Consider the following 10000-nt stretch of genomic DNA (forward strand, 5'->3'; position numbering starts at 1 on the left):
TCGGTGCATGTGACATATACCATTTGATTTTGTTGTAGGCAGAATGCATCGGAGTAAGATTCTATTGCATTGACATGCACTACTCAGCCGGTTAACCATAACCAAATCAGAGCTGCAGAAGACCTATATACCAATAGACCATTGCCATATATGGATCTGTGCCATTCACTTTGAACTGAACTGTGTTTACAGCATGAGTGGTCGTGAGTAGATGAGCTTGTTTTGAGATCAAAGCGAGAGCTGCATGTAGCGACGTGTGTACATTTTGTTCATATCCTTTGATAGTTAGTGAGTTATTAGCCCAGTTATAGATCACTAGTAGTCAGCAATAGGGGAGTGGTTGCTTCCTACAAGAGCACAAAATGTGTGCATTTCTAGACATATTTTAAAAGACAGTCAGGTGAAAGGTTTTGTTTTGTCATAAAGGGGCAGTGTTTTATTTTGAGACAGACTTGAATAAGCTAAATAGCCAATAGGCAGCAGGTAGCATAATTTGCCTGATTCTCTGTAGTAATGGTATGAGATGAATAATGCATTTTATTTTGTAAAGGGGTTTCTTGCATCAAACAACAACATGTTTAGTCACCTCCTTGTCTGAAGGACAAGTGGATAAACAGGTTAATGTCAAGTCCTCCATGTTTTGTCTCATGGAATGTAGGCCTACATTGAACACCACAAATTGGCTGTTACTGCAGGCTGAATGATAGAACAGCTATTTCCATGTTAAAATGTTATTGGATGCATTTTCTCCATTGTTTTTGATGTTAGGCCACTCTGGTAGGTCTACATTATGATCAAATAGCCACAATAGCCTACTTGACCACTGTTAAAACTAACTTAAAGCGGGTACAGCCTCAGTGTTCACAGTAAACTCGTGCCTGGAAGTTTCACAACGTTCAAGTTTGCGCTCAGCAGACATGAAATTTGCTCAGTGATGAAAAAAAATGAGAGGGAACATTGATGCTAAGTAGTTGCAAAGTAACTACAAAGTAGTAAGTACTTACAAAGTTGTTAATTAGCAAAAATGCTGAAGTTGCCTGTGATGAGATTCAAACATTCAACCTTTGGGTTGCTATACATCCACATTATACGTCCACCAATGCACCCCAACCAACCAACCAACCAACCACCCACCCACCCTACTTTCGTTTTTTAAGTAACCTTTGTCTTATATAACCATAACAACGTAATATATCATATAATTTGAGTGTCTCATATTTACTTTTACTATGTTACGTCTAGTCTATGAGACCAGGCTGAGGAAGTTGGGGTTAGGGTAATAACTTGCCATGAGATAACAGTCTGGACTGGTGTAGTATGAAGTTGTAGCTAGATTGTTAAGGGAGTATGTGATTTAGATACTAAAGTAGAGTTTAGAATAGCAGTAGGGAGTGTGATTAAATCAAATCCAATTTTATTTGTCACATGCTTCGTAAGCAACAGGTGTGGACTAACAATGAAATGCTAACTTTGGTGTGTTTTGCTCGTGTGCACACTACAGTGTAAATTACAGCTCAACATCAGTGTTGGGGTCAATTCCATTTCAATACCAGTCAATTCAGAAAGTTTACTGAAATTCAAATTCAAATTTTCTTCAATGGTTTTCAATGAGGAAAGAATTGGAATTTGGTTTACTTTACGAATTGACTGAAATTTAAATGGATTTTACCACAACCCTGCCCAACATAGTGTGACATGAGTGTGTTATTATGCAGTATGGGTGGAGTAAAGTTGTGTACTCACTCGTACCTTGTGCAGGGAGAAAGTGCGAACACAGAAGGTGGCCAGCTCTATGGTGTCTAGTAGAGTCACCTGGGTCATACCATAGGTCTCTGTGCCTCGACTGGGCCAGTACTGGTCACACTTGATCTGAGGAGAGAGGAGAAGAGGGGGCTGAGTACACAAACACACACACATCAATGAAAACACATACGGGAGCACACACACACACACACACACACACACACACACACACACACACACACACACACACACACACACACACACACACACACACACACACACACACACACACACACACACACACACACACACACACACACACACACACACACACACACACACACACACACACACACACACACAAAACAATCACACAGACTCTATTATGTTGTAAACCCCATTCCAGCCGTCCTAAATAGAAAACAGCTTGCGGCCTCACTGAAACACAGCAGGACTGCTTCTCTCTACTTCACATCTTCCTGAACACTGCAGGACTGCTTCTCTCTACTTCACATCTTCCTGAACACTGCAGGACTGCTTCTCTCTACTTCACATCTTCCTGAACATTCCAGGACTGTTTCTCTCTACTTCACATCTTCCTGAACATTCCAGGACTGTTTCTCTCTGTACTTCACATCTTCTCCACTCTAGGCTTCACCCCCCCCCCCCCCCCCCCCCAACCCTCCCCGTAGGCTTCACCCCCCTCTCCTAGCAACGAGGACCAATCAATCAAGGATGGCTAAATGTTTCCTTTCCAGCAGAGATCCACCACAGTGTGTCCAAGACAACCCCACACTGCCCCCCCCCCCCCCCAACACTCAGTCACCCTGTCCATTCTATTTAACCTAATGAAGATTCATTCAACATGGAGATTCATTCAACATTCATTCACCCCCACAGGCCCTGAGGCGTTGTGATAGCTAGTGTAGGAAACGCATCGCTCTAACGCTCTCCTTGCGTTCGTAGTCAACGCTGGCCGCCTGCTAACCCTGATGGTATCTGACAGGGGCGGAGATGGGGGTTAAAGAGGACGAGGTTAGACACCTGAGGTAAGAATGATAAGGTTGGTAAGGTTGGTTATCTAAGGCGGATTCCCAGGTATTCTTTATATTGTTGTAGGGCAATTCTAAATGCATACGCTGATGGCTTAACTATAGGAAACACTGAACTAAAGTCGGCAACCAGAAAATATTCTCTGTTCCTCTGCGCTTTAACGTACTTCTTATACTTTCCTCAGTTACACTGCAGAATTTCCAAATCGTTTTTTCTGTAAATTCTGTTTTTGGTCAGAAAACAAGTCGTCCCAACACTGATCCAGGGGGAATACCAGATTCAATTCTATAGTTACTTACCCGTGATTTCTCTTCCAGTCTGGTCATCATGACCACAGTGGCTGCTCTCTGTTCCCACACCATCCTCCAGAAGTCCCCGAACGTCTCGGGCAGCGGGCCCTGCGTAGCCATGTAGGCATTCTGCTTCCTGTAGCCGTCTATGTAGTTGGCGTTGATATAATCACTGCCGGTAATACCTGGGAACAGAGAGAAGACAGTAATTGAGTTGAATTGAGGGACAATCTCTAGAATGGTTGGTTGTTAACAGGCCAAGTGGTCAATTCTGATGGGGCTCCAGGCAATTTCTTTTTAGTGAAGTTCTTATTGCACTTATCGCTGAGTTCTTACATAGTGCTCCCTCTTAACACCTTTCTTTAATGCCTCTCCCTCCTCTCTCTCCATCTCTCTCCCTCTCTTTACATTTTGTTTATTTCTTTCTATAGCCTGATGTTGTGGCTGTGATTTAGTGTTGATGCTGGAGCGTGCAGTAAGATGGAGGAGTGTGCAGTAAGATGAAGGAGCGTGTAGTAAGATGGAGGGGCGTGTAGTAAGATGGAGGGGCGTGTAGTAAGATGGAGGAGCGTGCAGTAAGATGGAGGAGCGTGTAGTAAGATGGAGGAGCGTGTAGTAAGATGGAGGGGCGTGTAGTAAGATGGAGGAGCGTGTAGTAAGATGGAGGAGCGTGTAGTAAGATGGAGGGGCGTGTAGTAAGATGGAGGAGCGTGCAGTAAGATGGAGGAGCGTGTAGTAAGATGGAGGAGCGTGTAGTAAGATGGAGGAGCGTGTAGTAAGATGGAGGGGCGTGTAGTAAGATGGAGGAGCGTGCAGTAAGATGGAGGAGCGTGTAGTAAGATGGAGGAGCGTGTAGTAAGATGGAGGAGCGTGTAGTAAGATGGAGGAGCGTGCAGTAAGATGGAGGGGCGTGTAGTAAGATGGAGGAGCGTGCAGTAAGATGGAGGGGCGTGTAGTAAGATGGAGGAGCGTGCAGTAAGATGGAGGAGCGTGTAGTAAGATGGAGGAGCGTGTAGTAAGATGGAGGAGCGTGTAGTAAGATGGAGGAGCGTGCAGTAAGATGGAGGGGCGTGTAGTAAGATGGAGGAGCGTGCAGTAAGATGGAGGAGCGTGTAGTAAGATGGAGGAGCGTGTAGTAAGATGGAGGAGCGTGCAGTAAGATGGAGGAGCGTGTAGTAAGATGGAGGAGCGTGTAGTAAGATGGAGGAGCGTGTAGTAAGATGGAGGAGCGTGCAGTAAGACGGAGGGGCGTGTAGTAAGACGGAGGGGCGTGCAGTAAGACGGAGGAGCGTGTAGTAAGACGGAGGAGCGTGCAGTAAGACGGAGGGCCGTGCAGTAAGATGGAGGGGCGTGCAGTAAGATGGAGGAGCGTGTAGTAAGATGGAGGGGCGTGCAGTAAGATGGAGGGGCGTGTAGTAAGATGGAGGGGCGTGCAGTAAGATGGAGGAGCGTGCAGTAAGATGGAGGAGCGTGCCGTAAGATGGAGGAGCGTGCAGTAAGATGGAGGAGCGTGCAGTAAGATGGAGGGGCGTGTAGTAAGATGGAGGGGCGTGCAGTAAGATGGAGGAGCGTGCAGTAAGATGGAGGAGCGTGCAGTAAGATGGAGGAGCGTGCCGTAAGATGGAGGAGCGTGCAGTAAGATGGAGGGGCGTGTAGTAAGATGGAGGGGCGTGCAGTAAGATGGAGGGGCGTGTAGTAAGATGGAGGGGCGTGTAGTAAGATGGAGGGGCGTGCAGTAAGATGGAGGGGCGTGCAGTAAGATGGAGGGGCGTGCAGTAAGATGGAGGGGCGTGCAGTAAGATGGAGGAGCGTGTAGTAAGATGGAGGAGCGTGCAGTAAGATGGAGGGACGTACAGTAAGATGGAGGGGCGTACAGTAAGATGGAGGGGCGTGTAGTAAGATGGAGGGGCGTGCAGTAAGATGGAGGGGCGTGCAGTAATATGGAGGAGCGTGCCGTAAGATGGAGGAGCGTGCAGTAAGATGGAGGAGCGTGCCGTAAGATGGAGGAGCGTGCAGTAAGATGGAGGAGCGTGCAGTAAGATGGAGGAGTGTGCAGTAAGATGGAGGAGTGTGCAGTAAGATGGAGGAGTGTGCAGTAAGATGGAGGAGCGTGCAGTAAGATGGAGGAGTGTGCAGTAAGATGGAGGAGTGTGCAGTAAGATGGAGGAGTGTGCAGTAAGATGGAGGAGCGTGCAGTAAGATGGAGGAGCGTGCAGTAAGATGGAGGAGCGTGCCGTAAGATGGAGGGGCGTGTAGTAAGTTGGAGGAGCGTGTAGTAAGATGGAGGAGCGTGTAGTAAGATGGAGGGGCGTGCAGTAAGATGGAGGAGCGTGCAGTAAGATGGAGGAGCGTGCAGTAAGATGGAGGAGCGTGCAGTAAGATGGAGGAGCGTGCAGTAAGATGGAGGAGCGTGCAGTAAGATGGAGGAGCGTGTAGTAAGATGGAGGAGCGTGTAGTAAGATGGAGGGGCGTTCAGTAAGATGGAGGAGTGTGCAGTAAGATGGAGGAGTGTGCAGTAAGATGGAGGAGTGTGTAGTAAGATGGAGGGGCGTGCAGTAAGATGGAGGAGTGTGCAGTAAGATGGAGGAGTGTGTAGTAAGATGGAGGAGTGTGCAGTAAGATGGAGGAGTGTGCAGTAAGATGGAGGAGTGTGCAGTAAGATGGAGGGGCGTGCAGTAAGATGGAGGAGCGTGTAGTAAGATGGAGGGGCGTGTAGTAAGATGGAGGGGCGTGTAGTAAGATGGAGGGGCGTGCAGTAAGATGGAGGAGCGTGCCGTAAGATGGAGGAGTGTGTAGTAAGATGGAGGAGTGTGTAGTAAGATGGAGGGGCGTGCAGTAAGATGGAGGGGCGTGCAGTAAGATGGAGGGGCGTGCAGTAAGATGGAGGGGCGTGTAGTAAGATGGAGGGGCGTGTAGTAAGATGGAGGGGCGTGTAGTAAGATGGAGGGGCGTGCAGTAAGATGGAGGGGCGTGTAGTAAGATGGAGGGGCGTGCAGTAAGATGGAGGGGCGTGCAGTAAGATGGAGGAGCGTGCAGTAAGATGGAGGAGCGTGCAGTAAGATGGAGGAGTGTGCAGTAAGATGGAGGAGTGTGTAGTAAGATGGAGGAGCGTGTAGTTAGATGGAGGAGCGTGTAGTAAGATGGAGGGGCGTGTAGTAAGATGGAAAGCGTTCAGTAAGATGGAGGAGTGTGCAGTAAGATGGAGGAGTGTGCAGTAAGATGGAGGAGTGTGTAGTAAGATGGAGGAGCGTGCAGTAAGATGGAGGAGCGTGTAGTAAGATGGAGGAGCGTGCCGTAAGATGGAGGAGCGTGCAGTAAGATGGAGGGGCGTGTAGTAAGATGGAGGAGCGTGTAGTAAGATGGAGGGGCGTGTAGTAAGATGGAGGGGCGTGTAGTAAGATGGAGGAGCGTGTAGTAAGATGGAGGAGCGTGCAGTAAGATGGAGGGGCGTGTAGTAAGATGGAAAGCGTGCCGTAAGATGGAGGGGCGTGTAGTAAGATGGAGGAGTGTGTAGTAAGATGGAGGGGCGTGTAGTAAGATGGAGGGGCGTGTAGTAAGATGGAGGGGCGTGTAGTAAGATGGAGGAGCGTGCAGTAAGATGGAGGAGCGTGCAGTAAGATGGAGGAGCGTGCAGTAAGATGGAGGAGCGTGCAGTAAGATGGAGGAGCGTGCAGTAAGATGGAGGAGCGTGTAGTAAGATGGAGGGGCGTGTAGTAAGATGGAGGAGCGTGTAGTAAGATGGAGGAGTGTGCAGTAAGATGGAGGGGCGTGTAGTAAGATGGAGGGGCGTGTAGTAAGATGGAGGGGCGTGTAGTAAGATGGAGGAGCGTGTAGTAAGATGGAGGAGCGTGCAGTAAGATGGAGGGGCGTGTAGTAAGATGGAGGGGCGTGTAGTAAGATGGAGGGGCGTGTAGTAAGATGGAGGGGCGTGTAGTAAGATGGAGGAGCGTGTAGTAAGATGGAGGAGTGTGCAGTAAGATAGAGGGGCGTGTAGTAAGATGGAGGAGCGTGTAGTAAGATGGAGGGGCGTGTAGTAAGATGGAGGAGCGTGTAGTAAGATGGAGGAGCGTGTAGTAAGATGGAGGGGTGAGCAGTAAAGCAGCCCTCCCTCACGCAGGCTGGGCGAGTGTGTGTGTTTGCCCCGCAGTGTGTTTGATTATGTGTGTGTGTGTTGAAAATAGGTCTATAGCTTTGTGTGTGTGTTTAGGAGTGTGTGAGAGTGAAAGATTAAAATGTAGCTCACATCTCCTTTCTGTCAAATATAGCCATAGTCTGTGTGTATGCAAATGTTCCTATTCATGTGGACATAATTCAGCTCTGTTATTAGCAGGTCTCCTCTGTATCTATCCTCTATTCCTGACTAGGCACAGTGTATATCTAACCTCAATGAGTCTAGTTATTTTATCTGCTATTATCTACTCTCCAGTCTACTCTTTGATCAACAAATAAAAGGCAGTTGAATGTCACACGTCTTCCTTTATCAGACTTATAACCTACTAGTTAAAATACTCTTGAATGCTTAAATAGACTGCAATGGCTGCCGCAGCGTTGACCAATCACGTTCCTTAACTGACGTATTCTCACTCGAGCGACAAACAATGAAACACTCGACTGGGCTAATTTAAGAGTGGGGAGACGTGACAAAGAGTGCAGCAACAATCGGTGGTGGTGGGGGGGGGGGGGGGGGGGGGGGGGGGGGGGGGGGGAGAGAGAGAGAGAGAGAGAGAGGGAGAGAGAGATAGAGAGAGAGAGAGAGAGAGAGAGAGAGAGAGAGAGAATGAGAGAGAGAGATAGATAGAGAGAGAGAGAGAGAGAGAGAGAGAGAGAGAGAGAGAGAGAGAGAGAGAGAGAGAGAGAGAGAGAGAGAGAGAGAGAGATAGAGAGAGAGAGAGAGAGAGAGAGAATGAGATATAGATAGAGAGAGAGAGAGAGAGAGAGAGAGAGAGAGAGAGAGAGAGAGAGAGAGAGAAAAGGCAAACGCCATTAAAAAGGATTCAACGTCGCACAATACGATTGTGGCACTTTGGCGTTAGTCATAGCTAGGTGAACAGAGAATGGCTGCGTGCCTGAATTGTTCTACTGCTGCGACTAATGGCAAAATCACTGCACTGTAAAATGGAAATTTCAGACTTGATTAATTTATGTATTTATGGACGCTTTGCCCGGGATGATTCTGTAATGCGTATTGTCGCACTTTCAAATTGGGCCTATAGTGAACTGTCAAAATCACGTCAGAATGAAAAACAGATAAAGGTTGAGAGAGGTTGAGAGAGGGTTGAGAGAAGGTTGAGAGAGGTTGAGAGAGGGTTGAGAGAGGGTTGAGAGAGGTTGAGAGAAGGTTGAGAGAGGTTGAGAGAGGTTGAGAGAAGGTTGAGAGAGGTTGAGAAAGGTTGAGAAAGGTTGAGAAAGGTTGAGAGAGGTTGAGAGAGGTTGAGAGAGGTTGAGAGAGGGTTGAGAAAGGTTGAGAGAAGGTTGAGAGAGGTAAAGAGAGGTTGAGAGAGGTTGAGAGAGGTTGAGAGAGGTTGAGAGAGGTTGAGAGAAGATTGAGAGAAGATTGAGAAAGGTTGAGAGAGGTTGAGAGAGGTTGAGAGAGGTTGAGAGAAGATTGAGAAAGGTTGAGAAAGGTTGAGAGAGGTTGAGAGAGGTTGAGAGAGGGTTGAGAGAGGTTGAGAGAAGGTTGAGAGAGGTTGAGAGAGGTTGAGAGAAGGTTGAGAGAGGTTGAGAAAGGTTGAGAAAGGTTGAGAAAGGTTGAGAGAGGTTGAGAGAGGTTGAGAGAGGTTGAGAGAGGGTTGAGAAAGGTTGAGAGAAGGTTGAGAGAGGTAAAGAGAGGTTGAGAGAGGTTGAGAGAGGTTGAGAGAGGTTGAGAGAGGTTGAGAGAAGATTGAGAGAAGATTGAGAAAGGTTGAGAGAGGTTGAGAGAGGTTGAGAGAGGTTGAGAGAAGATTGAGAAAGGTTGAGAAAGGTTGAGAAAGGTTGAGAGAGGTTGAGAGAGGTTGAGAGAGGTTGAGAAAGGTTGAGAGAGGTTGAGAAAGGTTGAGAGAAGGTTGGGAGAGGTTGAGAGAGGTTGAGAGAGGTTGAGAAAGGTTGAGAGAGGTTGAGAGAGGTTGAGAGAGGTTGAGAAAGGTTGAGAGAGATTTAGAGAGATTTAGAGAGTTTGAGAGAGATTGAGAAAGGTTGAGAGAGGTTGAGAGAGTTTGAGAAAGGTTGAGAGATTGGCAGGGTTGAGAAAGGTTGAGAGAGGTTGAGAGAGGTTGAGAGAGGTTGAGAGAGGTTGAGAAATGTTGAGAGGTTGAGAGAGGTTGAGAGAGGTTGAGAAAGGTTGAGAAATGTTGCGAGAGGTTGCGAGAGGTTGCGAGAGGTTGAGTGAGGTTGAGTGAGGTTGAGAAATGTTGAGAGAGGTTGCGAGAGGTTGCGAGAGGTTGAGAAAGGTTGAGAAAGGTTGAGAAATGTTGAGAGGTTGAGAGAGGTTAGGAGAGGTTGAGAGATTGGCAGGGTTGAAGGTGAAGTGTGAAGTGTTCTCCTGGCTATGTTGAATGTCAGAAGACTTTCCCTGCTGAAGGCTGAGCTCCTCTGTCAATGTCCTAAAGACTCTTCTTGCTGCGTTTCTCAGATGTATCTTGTGGTGATGTCTGGTAGATATCTCTGTAATTGATTGGTTATGCGTGTCATCGTCATAACCAGATGTGACTGACCTAGGGGACTAAGCTAATATGACTAACCAAGCAACGAGGACTAGCAGATAGCAGCTCTGTGGGCTACATGTACAGCAGCATACCACCCTGCATACCACTGCTGGCTTGCTTCTGAAGCTAAGCAGGGTTGGTCCTGGATGGGAGACCAAGTGCTGCTGGAAGTGGTGTTGGAGGGCCAGTAGGAGGCACTCTTTCCTCTGGTCTAAAAAATATCCCAATGCC

At 47.7% G+C, this 10000-nt stretch overlaps 1 protein-coding gene across 1 annotated transcript in view; it reads right to left on the reverse strand.

Moving 5' to 3' along the window:
• ptprsa (protein tyrosine phosphatase receptor type Sa) overlaps window positions 1-10000 on the reverse strand; it is a 341321-nt gene that overhangs the window by 59616 nt on the left and 271705 nt on the right. The window contains exons 27-28 of the mRNA XM_039000968.1: window positions 3096-3271; window positions 1750-1869 (exon numbers count right to left, since the gene is read on the reverse strand). Of these exons, the coding sequence (XP_038856896.1) occupies window positions 1750-1869; window positions 3096-3271 (296 nt within the window). The remainder of the gene's footprint in view (window positions 1-1749; window positions 1870-3095; window positions 3272-10000) is intronic.

The sequence above is a fragment of the Salvelinus namaycush genome, chromosome 9 (assembly GCF_016432855.1).
Source record: "Salvelinus namaycush isolate Seneca chromosome 9, SaNama_1.0, whole genome shotgun sequence".
Lineage (NCBI taxonomy): Eukaryota > Metazoa > Chordata > Actinopteri > Salmoniformes > Salmonidae > Salvelinus > Salvelinus namaycush.